At 38.3% G+C, this 15,690-nt stretch overlaps 2 protein-coding genes across 3 annotated transcripts; one reads left to right on the forward strand and one right to left on the reverse strand.

Moving 5' to 3' along the window:
- Positions 1 to 338: 338 nt before the first annotated feature.
- On the forward strand, positions 339 to 3,289 carry LOC104607919 (WAT1-related protein At5g40240-like). 2 transcript variants are annotated; one of them, XM_010273699.3, is made up of 8 exons: positions 348 to 586; positions 722 to 927; positions 1,059 to 1,121; positions 1,262 to 1,375; positions 1,653 to 1,887; positions 1,974 to 2,132; positions 2,551 to 2,702; positions 3,004 to 3,289. In XM_010273699.3, exons 2-8 carry the CDS (start codon positions 734 to 736, stop codon positions 3,134 to 3,136), a joined length of 1,050 nt encoding a protein of 349 aa, XP_010272001.1. In that variant the 5' UTR covers positions 348 to 586; positions 722 to 733; the 3' UTR covers positions 3,137 to 3,289. The 2 variants fall into 2 exon arrangements, with proteins under 2 accessions (XP_019055077.1, XP_010272001.1); XM_019199532.2 differs by having other exon boundaries at positions 339 to 927.
- Positions 3,290 to 7,146: 3,857 nt separating this feature from the next.
- On the reverse strand, positions 7,147 to 14,518 carry LOC104607920 (protease Do-like 9). The gene is made up of 9 exons (XM_010273700.3): positions 13,602 to 14,518; positions 13,187 to 13,386; positions 12,904 to 13,084; positions 12,523 to 12,714; positions 11,669 to 11,901; positions 8,244 to 8,345; positions 8,102 to 8,152; positions 7,881 to 7,985; positions 7,147 to 7,780 (listed from the first exon to the last, which is right to left on the reverse strand). The coding sequence occupies exons 1-9, from the start codon at positions 14,092 to 14,094 to the stop codon at positions 7,682 to 7,684; spliced, it is 1,656 nt and encodes a 551-aa protein (XP_010272002.1). The 5' UTR covers positions 14,095 to 14,518; the 3' UTR covers positions 7,147 to 7,681.
- Between the last annotated feature and the right edge of the window lie 1,172 nt (positions 14,519 to 15,690).

The raw sequence follows: 15,690 nt of genomic DNA on the forward strand, positions 1-15,690 counted from the left end.
TTTTGGGTGTGTGAACACAACTTAATATTGAAGCCAGTCGCTCGGTCACCACTACCAAGATGGGACGACAATGATCATCGTTCCAATCAATCTAACGTACGACTGTAGTGTCATGTCGGTTGGGTAGGAGATCTGATTATCTGAATTGGTATATCTTTGGCATTTCTCTCTATTTTATCGCCGAAAATTAATAGGACAGACACAAACTGGGAAGATAATTCTGTTATTGGCACTCAGGCAGTCAGTCATGTAAAGATAATTCTGTCCAGGTGCAATGAATGTAGGAGGGAAGAAAAGAGTGGCTATATTTTTATTATATAAGTGGGTCATAACAGCGTCACCCCAACTATAATTAATGAAAATTCTCTTCTTTCAGCCAATGGCTAAGGCCGAAGCTTTCTCAGACGGAGCTAGCCGTCGGCAGCCATGATTGGAGTGGAGGAAACAACTGGCTCTTACAAGTTTTCACACACTAAGAAAAAGGAACCCCAAAAGACAGTGATCTCAGCTCTGTCGTTGATGGAGATACGTTTTTCTTTCTCTTGGTGGAATTGAAAATGATAATATTGTGATTTTTTACTTTTGGGTAGGCTATCGTAATAGTATTGAAATTCATAGACCCAGGTCATATCTTTCTCATTCTTCGTCTCCCAAAACTTCTATCAACACCACTCCCACAATCAAACACAGCCAACATTCTTCCATTTTGTAAATGAAACAGACGAAGGGAAACATGCGGTCGAGGTCAAGACGCCTGTGGGATGCAATCCCGTTTGCAGGAATGATGATGGTGGAATGCTCAAGCGTAGGCTTAATCACACTAAGCAAAGCGTCCATGTTAAGAGGGATGAGTAATTTCATCTTCGTCATGTACTCTTATGCTCTCGCCACTCTCCTCCTCCTCCCTTCTGCCTTCTTCTGCCGCAGGTCTCTTTCCTCGTATTCCTTGTTTTCCTTTTTCATTAGTTCTGTACTTCTGTTATTTGGTGTCTCTTTTAAAACCAACAATAGCAAACGCTGCTTAACGCTTCTCTTTCTATTTTTATCGTCCTCTGCAGAGCAACGCTGCCCCCAATCACTGTCTCTCTCCTATGTAGATTGTTTCTACTCGGCCTAATTGGGTACACATATACATATTTGAATTACACCGATGGCATGATGGGTTTGTTTTCTTTTAAAATAAATTTGAATTCGTTGCCAAGAAAATGAAAATCAAATCGATACAGAAATGAGATTTTGTGGTCTTGGTTTTGTCTTGCAGTTATCTTGTGCAGGTCTTTGCATATACTGGTATCAATTACAGTTCTCCTACTCTTGCCTCGGCAATGAGCAACCTTATACCAGCTTTTACCTTCATCCTTGCCATCATTTTCAGGTTTTTCTCTGTTCTTAAAGTTTTACTTTACATGGTTATATCTATCATTAGGCAAATGAAAGAGTTGGGAGTTGGAAACTCCTGGCACACCTTTTTCCTAGAAAAGAGATTAGCAGCTTTCTGTACAAGTCGACCCAATGAGGCTGAGCTTTAAATGCCTCATTGCTTTGATTGCTCATACCTTCTAGTAAAATTCGACTATCTTGTTGCATTGTTTTTTGTAATAAGGGGTGACTCTGAGATCATCATAAATGCTAAATTCAATGGTTGACTTTAGGATGGAAAAGTTGGATTTGAGAAGCTCAAACAGTCAGGCCAAATCATTAGGTACTTTGGTATCAATTGCAGGGGCGTTTGTAGTGACTCTCTACAAGGGCCCCTCAATCTTGACGACCCCGTCACCTTCTGATTCACCTCATCTTCATCTTTTCTTGCCAAATTCAAACTGGGTCATTGGAGGCCTTTTTGTTGCAGCTGATTGCTTGTTGAGCGCACTCTGGTATATTTTCCAGGTTCAGTCCATCAAGACTATTGCAAATCTTTCTTGTGTTCATCGTGCATTTGAAATCAACAAACTAATCTGTGTTTATATTTTCAGGCATCAATTGTTAAGGAATATCCTCAAGAATTTACCCTGATTTTTTTCTATTCCTTCTTTGCAACCATTCAATCTGCAATCGTCTGTCTACTTGTGGAAAGAGAACCAAGCAAATGGAGATTAAGGCTTGATTTGGAGTTGTTTACCATTGTATATTCGGTAAGGATATAATATGATATCCCTGCTATGTCTGAGTTTCCAAGTATATCACAATAATTACCTGATGCATTTAGGATCCATCAAATGCAGTGCACCTAAACTCTGATGGCAAAGATGGCTTACCATTTCATGAATTAGGTCCATTCTATCTGTGGGCAACCTCCTAATTAGGGCTCAAGGTAGAGGTGATCTGAATTTGGCCAAGTAAATAAACCACACTAGTTATTAGGAGAAAGATCTTACATTGGTTCTATTTGAACCCAAGGGATTTGACAATGATGAATTGGCAAGAAACGCTTATTGTAAGAATGTTGAATCTCATATTCATTGTAAAATTTGCTGGTTGATATATGGATTTTGTTAATGCTCACTCCTTGGAGAACTGGAAAGTGATGTAAACCAATCTGACTTCATGCAGGCAGTTTTTGGGTTTGGATTCAGCGTTGGCGTTCAGACATGGTGCTTGCGCAAGAAAGGGCCCTTCTTTGTTGCCATGTTCAGGCCCTTGGGTATAGTTATTGCAGTTGTTTTGGGTATCATATTCCTTGGGGATATTCTCCACATAGGAAGGTAAATTCCTCCATTTTATTTTGTCAGTTGAGCCTGCTGCTAGTTGGAATTTAACGTGTTAAGCTCAGCATTACCACTGATATCTGTTAACTGTGAATATGCTAATGTTTTTTTTTTTTTTTTTTTTATGAAAACACTGCTTTAAAGAAAGGAAAAGGTTTCTGTTTCTCATCCTCAACAAATGTAACACCATATGCATGCAATTAAGATGAAAGATTGAAAGGTTAAAAAGGTTCTGTTCTCCTGATTTCTTCTCAAAAGGAAATAGTAATAATGAACAAGGTTTGATTTTTGTGTGCAGTGTGATCGGATCAGTAATAATTGCTCTTGGGTTCTATGCTGTGATGTGGGGGAAAGCCCAAGAAGATAAATTGGTCGATGGTGAATTTAGTAGCTTGGAGCCTTCAAACCAAAGTGCCCCTCTATTACTTTAAAGTAATAGAATAGATGAAATACCTATATATGAGATTGACGAAATGTAGAGGTCTAATATGAGCTTGTAAAGTGGAATGCTACATTACAATTAACTAGGTTGTCTACTGTAAATGACATGGCTGTTTTTCATCATGGTTGATTACATGGTCGAGGCACAATGGGGTCTTCCATATGCCTGCTTATCCATACCCATCCATTAACTGATTACGAATCAGATTACATGGAATCAAGTAACTATTTATACTCTTTGGAATAAGGTTTGACTGTATTTATTTTGATAAATACAATACACTAAAAATGACAAATTCGCTGAACTGGACCCTGAAATAGGTCATTATGGTCAATTGGACATACATCGGATCTGAATCAACCTGTTAAAAACTTAAAATGGGTGGTTAAGCTGCTGCCTATATTAAATGGACCGGATATTGTTCCCATATCTATGAGTCCACTCAAATCCCAATCTAGATTTGGGAAGGGGGAAAGGCCCACAGGCCAGAACTTTTCAGATTTAAACCTAGATTATCTGAAGCTACTTATTATCACAAAAAAAAAAAAAAAACTTTAATTCACCCACAACCATTTCAGTGTTCTTTTTTATTAGAAAACTAAGTCTAGCCATATAAGGCATATTTTGACAGAAATATATAATGATGCCCCAACACTTGTGTCATTTCTACACTTATTGTCTACTACGCAGCTGGTACATTTAATTTCCTCTCCATAGTGTCATATTCGATCAATGGCCTAGTGATAGTGAGGAAGTTACGTAGTTAAGCCTCCTGCAATTTCTTCTACTCTCCTCCTGCTGGCTGCCGGTGATAGTGGCTAATGTTACCACCCAATTTTACCATGGCCGCAGTAAAATCCCTCGTGAAAAGACCATCGTTGAGACCCATTATTGAAGAGCTCTTGATCCGAATGGAGGAGTCCAGGCCGAGCAACAAGGATCTGGTAGTAATTGTTGTCAAATTGGTTCATGGTCTGAAGGTCAGGTGGGCTCCTAACAGCACTGTCATCTCTCGAGCACTGAGGCCCTTTGAAGAAAACATGGATATGATACCACGCACAATGCTGTTACAATCCATTTGCCTCACGTTAAGATATCTCACATTAGCATCCCATACTATCAACGAGGGGCAAATGAATTTTAAAAAATGCTTTGTAAATTAGGACAAGTATTAGCATAGAAAGTGGTTGTGAGTAGTGCTTTGGATGAATAAACGAGGCAAAGAAGAGGGATACACTGAGGAGGTGGGTATAGAAAGCCATGGCTTATACAGTAGGACTAGGAACTGCATTCCAAAGAGACGATCAGACTGAGATAAGGTGACGACGGTATACGACAGTTAACTTCACAATCACAGACTTTGATGTAAGAATCAAAGGCTTTGGTCTTTACGCGGTTTTAACCACTTTCATTGGTCCAGTTTATCTCAGACAGGATAGGGAAAGGGAAAAAAAATAGGGGCAATAGAAGACAATTTGGTGGGGGCAAATGACAGGGAAGGCTCCATGATCTTCATTTGTTGGCCGGGACTGAGATCATCTTGATTCTCGAGCCTGGAGGCTGGAGCAAAAGGATCCTAAGCATATCAAGTCCGGAAAATTCTTGATCTGTATCCTGCCTGGACTTTGGTTCAAGGACAACTTGATCCCGAATTTTAAAATGTGATAATGCAGTGTTCCAACTTTTAAAACGCCAGCCATTTAAGTGACATTTGAAAAGACGTAGATACCCTTCAAATGTCATCTAATTTTCTTTATTAACCAATTATTTGCAACACCGAAAAATGAAATATTGCCGGAAAATTGTTCGGAGAACGTCATGAGAGACTTGATCGAGACGAAATCCTCACTCACATCTAATTTTGGACTTTGACGAAAAGTTTAGGACTCCTCCATCTTCCCCCCTCTTCTACCTCAACCATTTAACCCTATCAAGCATACTCAGAACAACAACCCTTCTTGTAGCAACTCTTCTTTGTCTGGTATTTCTTTCTCCAATTCTGTTACAAACTGAGTTGTGCCTCTTGAATCAGAGCCAGACTCACATGATAAGTCTGCTTCAAGAACTAGAGAAGGAGACACGGCTTTGGTGGTTACCAGCACTGAGTGGAGCGAAACATTAGAAGCCTCTCTCACCTTCAACCTCTTTGTCGTCCTCGTCTTCAGATTCGCCGAAGGAAACACAAACGCTACTACGACAACTCTGTCCCACCTGAATCAGGTCTCCAACGTGCAAGGCGATCCAGAGCAGAGATTGACGGCGTATATGGTATCTGCTCTTTGGTCCCGCATGAACCCAACAAAGAATCCTCCCCGGAGTTGTTCAGTGATGAGCACATGATGACAACGCAGATGCTATACGAGGCGTCCCCTGTTTTAAGCTTGGATTCATGGCTGCTAATTTGGCAATTCTCGAAGCCCACGAGGGACAAAAAATGGAAATCAAATAGAGAAGGTCTTTTGGACGTTAAAAGTGAGAGAGAAGACCGGTGTGTGCGATGCAGTGCCAACTGCCAACAACGGTGATCTTCACATTGGTTGGCTCTCGATGCTGTTGGTCTGCAAGCACGACATCGATGCTGCAACTATTGCAAGGTTCAGGCAGTTGGTTCCACAACAGTCCGCAGCTGAGCTTCAGATTTTTTTTTGAATTTTAAGTGGTTATTTGGCTACGCTACAAGTTCCATCTCTCCTTAGGATATACAATGGTTCTTCCGATTCTTCAGTTCGAAGAGAAGATGGTTCAAACGGTGAAGCAAAACCTTGTCGCTGTCATAATCGAAGAGACTGGTTCAGAGAAGAGCACGCAACTCTCGCAAATATTGCACAGAAATGGGTACACCAAATCTGGAATTATTGCTGTCACTCAGCCTCGCCGAGTTGCCGCAATCATGGTTGCAAGGTAATTTCACCCATCTCCTTTCTCTTTTGCTTTATTTTTTTCCCCGTATGAGAGATCCTCCAACACCATTCTCCTCTTTCACTGCATCAGAGTTCTCTTTTGTCTGAGTGCTTTTTCCTCTTCTTTCCATTCTTTGTTATTGCTTGACTTTTCACCTCTTTGATCGAAACAGCTGGTTTCGTATTCTCTCCATCCTCCTCTATCTTCTCAATTATTTCTTGTCGATCTCCTTTCAATGATTTATGAGACCTTTCCATTCTATGCAAAAAAAGTTTTGGTGTTTGTGACATAGAGTTTGAACTCTGTTTCATCTTCTTAACGAAGAAGAAGATGAACCGTGTATTTTATTTTTAAAGATAACTTTGATATTTTCAAAAGTCATGATATACATAACATTAATAGTCGGTACTACATTGTGTGTTTCAAATGTTTGGAGACCAAATTGTCACATTTTAACTGATGTCATATTTTAAGATGACGTGATATACATAACTGATGTCACATTTTAAAGTTGGAAGACCAAATTATTACTCGAGCCAAAGTACATAAGAAATTTTCCCTTATATTTAAGGGCCTCAATTTTCAAGTACCTGAAATTCTAAAAATGAATGCTCAAATCCATTCATTCGCTTTCCATCAATTATCTACAGCACATGATGGAACATTTCAAAATATCTAAAATACTCTCTACATATTGTATAAGATTGTTTCATGAGGGGCTGTTTTGAGTTTTATTAAACCGATCTTGCATCAGAAATTTACCATTCTCTTATACCAGTTCAACAAATTCAATATCAGGCCTACATTAAATAAATAAATAAGTATATATATATATATATGAAATGGGTAGTTTGGAAACCATAACATTGGTTAGAGGTGCTGGATTTTTTTTTGACGGATGAGGTGCTGGACTTGAGTATTGTTTTTTTAAAGTTCAGGGTATTTGATTGTCACAATTGTCGCAAAAGTACCTATCTGTACTTTTGCATTAGATAAAAACAAACCTGCCTTTTGCTCTCATCCAGCCAATATTGAAGTTTTGTCTCGTAAATTGGCTTGGCCCATTAGTTACATTTCAGGATGTGATACAATTAACAGTGACGCAGATCTCGAGTTCGTTTTAGATTGTCAGGGTGTTTAAACAAACAAAAATAGAAGTCTCAGCTTGAAGTGAGATTTTAGCAAATTGAAATCCCATTCCCTTTGGGTGATATTTCCCACTACCGTTACATTGAGTACATCTGGCCTTGGAGAGAAAAGGGTCATACATGTTGGTTACTTTCTACTGCAGATCTTCTCTTTTCCATCAAATCAACGGAACTTCCCAGAAATAATGTCATAAAGCACTTCACATCCCCTGTGCTTAGCACCTTACTGTGTAAAAACCCATCCCAGCTCCTACAGTCATGCTTCAAATTGTTATTCTGATCCCTCAGCATGTTAATAAATCATATAACATTTAGGAGATAGATATCCCAATCCAACTCTAATTTCTTTATCTTTCTTTCTATTTTCTTTTTTTTTCCTGTTTTAATTGATCTATAGATTCTACCAATTCAGTAGGTCGGGTTCTGCAAGAAGAGAAACTTCAATAGTTGGAAGCCAGGAGAGTAACCTCCAATGTGCTTCCATCTCATGTCTTGAGATCATCAGACATTGCTGAAGGTATGCAGTGCGTTGTGAGAATATCTAGTGTTGCTGCCTTGGCTGTCTTTGTTTGTAGGACCACTAGCTGCACTCAGATAAAAGGATCATAAGAATACTGCAATCAGACTTTGTGGGTGTGTGTGTGTGTGCGCGTGCAAACTATATAGATAGGGCGGAGGTAGGACCTGTTGGTACTCCAGTTCAAACTTCAAAAATTGATCATCACAATTCTCCACCATGCTGGCCAAGCTCTTCAGATTCTTGACAGGATTGCCATTGCAAGCAAGGACCTACACAAAATATACACCAGAGAAGACCATCACTAGCTGAAAGGTAAAAAATGTAAGCTAAAAAATTAGAAAAAAAGAAAAGAAAAGAATCTATTGTTTAAAGAGCCCACTCTGACCTGAGTATTGACTATGTTCTCATAGCCAATATTTATATCAGCCACAAGCACCTGTTGCAAAGTTGGCAAAGACAATCTTCAATTAAATGATAAAGATATGCAAAAAAAAAAGTGTGTGTGTGTGTGAGAGAGAGAGAGAGACCTGAGAAACAACCACAAGCTCCTCGTCTTCTGACTGTGCCATTGCATGTAAGTGTTTGTCCAACAGTTTGACTGGTGCATCACATTCATAATCCTTTCCATACTGATTGAAAATCAGATCATAACAAAGAGTTAGCAAAGATAATAGCACAGAACCTAGGAAAATCTAAGCGTGAAGCCAATATTTTCCATTCAAAGTAAATATTTTAAGATTGAATCAAAACTAGGAATCATCAATTCTGGAAATACATTTGCTTGAAGTTCTTAGACCTTAATGACTTGAACAAAACCACTAGAAAAAATATTCACATAGCCTTCTGCTCCAGAGGACTCTTATTACTCAGGGTTACTGAGACCCTGCCTGTTTCATCTCTATGGATTTGTTTTTTCTAGCTTGAGTAAAACTGCTACTTTAGAAACATGTAACCAATGAACTAAATTGCCCTTTAGCTGGGATAGACATGAAAGTTAATCACAAGTTTCGGTTATAGTACACACATAAAGACAAGATGGTACTAAAACACATCACTTACAAGCTGGCCATAAGGCTACTGGTTATGGTACAGACATCACTTAAAAGCTTTTTTTTTTCAATTTTGATAGGAAGGGAACAAATTACAAACCACGAGGGGTAGCCCTACCCTAAGCATCACTAAAACAAATATACTCCAGGGAGATACACTTAAACCCAGAAGAGGCAATTTGGGTAGCATGACCATGGTGGGATAACCAGTCCACTACAAAGTTGACTTCCCTTAATACATGCATGTAAGTAATAGTCAGTTCGAACCTGCTGCAAAGTTGGGCCGCTTATAAGCTGAGCAATGAAACCACATACACTTTTGGAAAGGGAAACAACTCTCAATACATATTATATAATTCTTTACACTTTGGAAACTGTACTAAATGACACAATTAGCAATTGTCTTGAGATTGTGGACAGGCAGGTAATATGGACTCCTCTGTTACAACACCACCTAACAGTTGGGAAGCAGACTATGTTCTCTCCACTCGAACACTTAGGCTGTGTTTGGTTTAAGGAAGTACATTTAGAACATCTGTACACATGTAGGTAAGAGAAAATTCAGAAAGTACATTTATGCTCATGTTCTCTTATGATTCCTTACTTGGTCACATGGACCACTCTTTCCCTGTCCAATCCAAGGACTTTTTCTTCAAGTGGATGGCAACACTAGACAAGATTCTTATAAATCAAATCATCACTTAATTTCAAGAGGTAGGGGAGTCATTAGTTTTTTGTATAAATGGTAGGGGCATGGTTAATTGCTTTAGCCTTTACAACTCAAAAGAGGAAACACTTGCCTGCCTGTTATTGTATTGCAACTTTATTCACAAGGTTTGATCTCATTTTCTACTGCTTTTTAGAAGGAATTGGGTGACTTGCTATGCTTATAGCCTTATGGGCAAACAAAGTTTAGTGGTCAAGGCTTCCTTTGATGGATAATATACATATGTAGGCATTTGGATTTTTATGGGTTTATCCTTATGAACCATGTAACATTTTTAGTACTTCCTTGGAAGGCTTCCTATTTAACATATTAATGCAAAATAAATAAAAAAATCCATACATAAAAATTCTTTTTTAAACGTTTTTTTATTCATTCATTTTTACCTTATATTTTTTGTGGGTGTCTCTGCTTAATCCAGGGTTATCATAGAAATCCCTGTAAATCTGGGAAAAATGAGATAATTTTTTTTTTATGTTTTCTTAAGCAAATGATGGTTAAACAAAAGACAGATCTGAATTGGGGGATATCAATAGTTAAAACAAAGACTCAAGAAAGCATAATCAAGAAATAAATTCTTGATACCAACAAAAGAAGTATTGGTAGGTCTCTTTTAATGGGGTTTAAAGGATGGATACAAAACTGGCTGGAGAGAAAGCTGAAGGTTGAAAAAATAGAAATTAAGATGGAATTCAGAATTCAATAGCTGGAAATAAAGTCAAGTGTATGAAAACGTAGGAATTCAAATTAAGAAACAAATTGAGATGTATTAAATTCAAAAACCAAAATCAAAGAAGGTTGGAATAACATCAGAAGACAAAGTGAACGAGTTGAAGGACCAAAATCACTACTTGATAATGAATCTTATCTTAAACAAACAAACAAAAAAGTCTCAACAAAGGTCTTCACGGGATTACACCCCCAAAGATCATATGGATGAAACCTCACAAATAAAATCTCCAAACCTAAAAAATAATCATTGGAGACCAGGTCTCAATTACAGATTTCAGTTTATATACCTACAAATAGTGAAGGCAGATAGCCCTCTTCTATTTATCTTACAACCCCATAAAAAATAGAAAATGGAGAAACTAATTCTTAGGATGAGTTTGAATTTCTAACAAGGACTTCAAGAATAAACTCTACAATACTTATGGAGGAAATGTGAAAACTGATTTCTTTTCATTTATTAAATCTAGAAACATAGCTTTCTAAAATAGACATGGAAGAAACATATAGGAGACTTTTATAGTTAAAACTAAGAATCAATCAAAACAAAACTTCCTTTAGATAAAAATAAACTAAAGGATTCCTTAAGTTCCTTGTGTAAGAACCATAAAGCCTGTAGAATTCCATGATGAATCTAGTGAGTTCTGTTGTTGGCTGTATTGGGGTACTCCTTCAAAGTTAGGCCCTGTTTGGGTTAAGTGTTCACTGTATTATTTCTTTTTAGTTTGAACTGGCTCTTTCATTTTGGGGGCCTTGACCATTGAGTTGATGGTCTTTCCCCCTCGTATGTGCATTTGGGTTTCTACCTTAGGCATGTCCAAGTGCTTATTGGGTGTAATGTTTAAAACAAACAAATAATACAGTAATAAGTGACCTATTAGTATATGTAGTAAGATATTTTCTGGTTTATATACATGTACTTCAGAATCTTAGGAAATCCAGAAAAAATTATCAATTGTGAAACAGCTTCAAATTTTAACATGATACTTGGTAAAACTCATGGTGAAGCATGTTAAACTAGATTTCAATATCCGTCAAACTACATTTTTGTTCAGCAATTGCCTAGTTTAATATCTAAATGTATATATGGAAAAGCATAAACAACATTATCATCTGAAGAATCGTTATTTCTACAGTACAAAGAAAAATGTCTAACAATCATTTTGGAATTTCACTGTCAAATAATCCATAATATTTGATTTTAATCCACATATAGGAACTCAATTACTTCCACAGAAAGATGATAAGAAATGAATGTAATTCCTACTACACATAATCAAATTAAAATTCTGATGATTGAAATAGTTTGACCACAGAAGGATGAAAACTTTTTGGAAGTAAGAAATAGATGGTTACGAATACAGCAGTTTACAAAATGTATTTATGCATCCCACCATGAGATAGAACTAAAACAACCACAAACAATGGCAACCATGAAGGTAACACACACCTCAGAACGGAGATACAGAACGGATACAGTTGTAAAGACAAATCCAGCAATAATGTAATATGGTGGAGGTCTGCCCTTGATGTGTGCTGGAATGAGGCGTTTGTGACTAGCAAGCATTATGTTGAATTCAAAAGTCTCTGAATTGCGAAGAACTTTAATCACAGCATTCTCTCCCATGAATTTTTGAGATACCAGGTAACTAAATCCAATGTGCTCTCCATTCCTGAATGAGACTGAAAGGTCACCAAGAAAGAGAATAAGTTGCCTGCTTACATGACACGGTATCAATGTTTGAAGCGCTTGAGATAACAAAGGTACAGGACTTCAGTCCGCAAATTCTCTCCATCATCTCTGATTTGGTCAAAAGCTTCCAATTCCCTAATCGATCCTATGTTATTTATCGAAATGCTTCTAAATGAGGGGGACAATTTAAAATAAGTAGCTTGATTTTATCTATCCTCCTTACAAAAAGAATGTCGTCACAGATAATTAAATTTGATAATAATATAATATTTTTCAAGTAATGAGAGAGAAAATTACGATTCTCCATTATGATATAATGAATTAGAAGAGCATAACTCCCAAACATGACATTCTTGTCACTCGGTAGGTGAATGAGCACCATAAGGCCAGCATATAGCAGTCTGGAAATCCGTGGTCCTACTGTCCCTATGGCCACTGAATCACTACTTGGGAAGCGGTTCATATTAATTGGATAGACATCAGAACCACCCAAGGAGATAAATGTTGTAGAAGAAACAAAAGATCCAATACAAACAAGAACCTCGATTGAACAAGAAGCAAAACATAGGAACCTAAAGAATGAGATAAACCGCAAAGAATATATATCCTACCTGTCTCATCATTAGTAATATCAGTTCCATCAAAGCTGAGTATTACATCAGATGGCTTCAGAACCTGAGATAATGGAGAAGTAGGCTCAATTCTCCTAACACGAACACCCTTCTGGTCAGGTGTCATTCCCATTGCCAAGCGCAAGTCAGGATTTTCCATCTTCTGTAAATCAACTCCAAGAGTTGGGAACCCTGGGATGTAGCAAATGATCCCAATACTTCAGATGGTAGAAAAGAACGACGGTGTCGACACTCCACCAAAAACAATAGTTATTTCAACTCACATTTGGGGTAGGTAATAAGTTTGTGCGGTAAATATATCAAAGGAGACTAGTAATAAGAAAAATAGTATCCAGACTCTAGAGTTGTATCGGAGAATACCTGTATATTCTCCATTTCTCTCATAATCTTGAATGAAGTGCATAACAACGGGTACTGGTATGACATAACCTATATTGTCCGCAATTTCATGTTTAATGGACTGAAATGCAATACCCACGCATTGCCCCTTATCATTGAAAGCAGGCCCACCAGAATTCCCAGAGTTTATAGCTGCATCGGTCTGCAGATTCCATTCAAAAGCAAAACATGTCAGGTGACATATCATTAAAAATGGCAGATACTATGAAACATCTAAACAATAGTAGAAGCCCGATTCCATAACCTGCAAACCCAGAAGCTTAGCTGCTCCATGAACATAAGACAACATCTCTATGCGCGATACGATACCACTAGTCACTGATATTGTGTCCCCACCAATCGGGTATCCTACTACAGTGACTGCATCTTGGAGAGCAGGCAGAGATCCAAACTTCACCGGCGAAATGCCTTCCCAAAACTCGTCATCTTTAACTGTCAACATCGCTGCCGTGGCAATAAGCCAATAACAAAATAAGATAGAAGGAGATAAGGAAAGAAAAAGAAAACTTGGGGAACCGAGCAGAATTTTGGTAAAACTTAAGTGATTGAACACTGTGGATATATAAGGCTTTCTGACAGTGCAGATCCAATCCAAAAAAAAAAATACTGAAATTGCTTAATCATCAAAAAAAAATCAAACAAGAAGATGCTCGGTATACCAATATCGCATTCCGTGCCAATGGCCAGAACAGTGGCCAAGTACTTGGTATCGGAGCCACGCTTCTTGAGCTTAACCTGAGTATGGTAGTCTACGGAATGCGCATTCGTCAACACCCTCCGCCCGTCAATAACGAACCCAGAACTACTGGAACTGAACTGCCGTTTCCGCTGCCAGGGGAGCGAGAAATTGGGCTTCGTGTGAACGCAAAACACCCTGACAACGGCATCCATGGAAGAAACGGCCTTGACCCCATTATCCCTGGCAACAGAATCAACGCCAAGCGATGGGATAGGAGCACGCTCGCCGTTGTTTTGGAGCGTGTGAGAAGCCTTGCCCACCGGAGAGGCGAGGACACCCGTATCGGCCTTGTGCAAGTGGGTTGGGATGCATGCTTCCTCAGCCAGGAAATCGGCGTTGGTGATTTTTCCATTAGAAAAGCCGTTCACGGCGGGAGAGAAGGTTGTTCCGGGTTCGGTAATTTGGGAGTCCATGATGGTTTTTGGTGACGTTGGACGTTGGCTATGGCATTTCACCGTCCGTCCGATAAGAACCTGCAAATCTGAATCTATATATAAGAAAAAAGCAATATCTTTTTACTGGGCAACGATGACTTCAATCGGGGGCCATGACATATTTCATATTTGCAAAATTGCAACTTTCTAAACCGAGGCCGAGAGAGAGAGTCAGACAGACAGACGGGTGTACATAAACGTTACGCTTGGGCCCAATCTGGATTCTGGTCTTCTGGAACAACAATAAGGGTTCAGGAGTTCAGTGAACTCTAGACTGTAGTAGAACCTGAACCACCACACAGAAACCATTAGATCGGAATCATCTGATCTCGCTAGTTGGAGGATGGTAAAAGTACTAGAGTAGCCTCAACTCAACGTCTTTGGAGTATAGATATAATGAATAACAAACATCTCACATTCTCACTTGGGTTGCGGCGCTTAAGAAAGCATAGAGAGATCCATCCAATAATAAAAAAAAAAAGAAAGAAAGAAAGAAGAGAAAGAATGGTCGGTCGTCAGATTGGAATCTAGGTTAAAGTAATCAAAAGAGAGAGTGTAGAGCAGTAGGAATGACTGGTCTCACCTCACTGTCAAAGTGGGGCCAAAGATATGAGCCAGGGTGGCGTGGGAGCCCTTCCAACGCACATTTCGAGTCATTCCCCTCGGGTGGATGTTAACTCGTAAGGTTGACGACTACTCATCGCTCATCAGAAGCACGAGAGAGAGAGAATAAGGATCCGATGTTTGGAAACTGAAACTGAAAGGGATGTTAAAACGACACGTGGCACGTGACTATTGAGATGTTACGGTAACGGAAAACATAGATACGGAGTTTTTCTCTTTTTTTTTTTTTTTATTCTCCACTGGGCCCGGGAAACTCTATGACTTTTCAGATTTTCTTTTAAATTCACCATAATTTTTTAAAATGTCCATGTGACTTTTTGTTTTTTAAAACTCACTGTCATCTCTACTGTTCATTGACTGAAGTTGTTCACATCAGCACAAATGCAATTTTTATAATCAAATTGCCGGCATGTCAGTCTTATTAAACATATTTTTATGTTAACCTACTTTTTATTCAAAAATCAAAACATCTTTAATTTAACTGATCATTGATCATGTTTGAAGTGTTTGAATTGGATGTTGGGTCCCACAAATCCACATATCCTCTTTTTGATCATCAATTTTTTCTTGAGCATTTTGTAAGTAGATATAGAGTGATAGTTGTATTGTGTAAGTAGATATAGAGCATTTTGAATCAAAATGTTCGTTTTTTTTTTATTTCAAGCTCCCTTTTTACTTAAATATATAAAATGTGCAGAAAACATTTTAGACTGAAATATTTGAGATATATTTTTGTTGTTTTTTATCAAAACTTTACTTTATTTTCTATTTATAACAGAAGAAAGGATAAAATGGTAATCTACCAACAGCCATTAGTCTATTTAACGTCAATTTATTCACTAGGGGTGCCCACGGTGGGGCTTTTTTTTGAATCGAACCGATACCACCGGTTTTTGGAAAACCAGTAACTAGAACTGATGGAGGGAGATTTGGCCCGACCCCTTGGCCACG

Source organism: Nelumbo nucifera, chromosome 4 (genome assembly GCF_055504915.1).
Source record: "Nelumbo nucifera cultivar China Antique chromosome 4, China Antique-T2T, whole genome shotgun sequence".
NCBI lineage: Eukaryota > Viridiplantae > Streptophyta > Magnoliopsida > Proteales > Nelumbonaceae > Nelumbo > Nelumbo nucifera.

Excerpts from the sequence above, each read along its gene's own strand:
- LOC104607919 (XM_019199532.2), top strand. The coding sequence starts at position 713 with ATGAAACAGACGAAGGGAAACATGCGGTCGAGGTCAAGACGCCTGTGG. Across the intron at positions 1,376-1,652 it reads ATCCTTGCCATCATTTTCAG|GATGGAAAAGTTGGATTTGA; the intron begins GTTTTTCTCTGT and ends GGTTGACTTTAG. Across the intron at positions 2,703-3,003 it reads GATATTCTCCACATAGGAAG|TGTGATCGGATCAGTAATAA; the intron begins GTAAATTCCTCC and ends TTTTGTGTGCAG.
- LOC104607920 (XM_010273700.3), bottom strand. The coding sequence starts at position 14,094 with ATGGACTCCCAAATTACCGAACCCGGAACAACCTTCTCTCCCGCCGTG. Across the intron at positions 11,902-12,522 it reads TATTACTAATGATGAGACAG|TCTCATTCAGGAATGGAGAG; the intron begins GTAGGATATATA and ends GTGACCTTTCAG. Across the intron at positions 8,153-8,243 it reads AGCTTGTGGTTGTTTCTCAG|GTGCTTGTGGCTGATATAAA; the intron begins GTCTCTCTCTCT and ends ACTTTGCAACAG.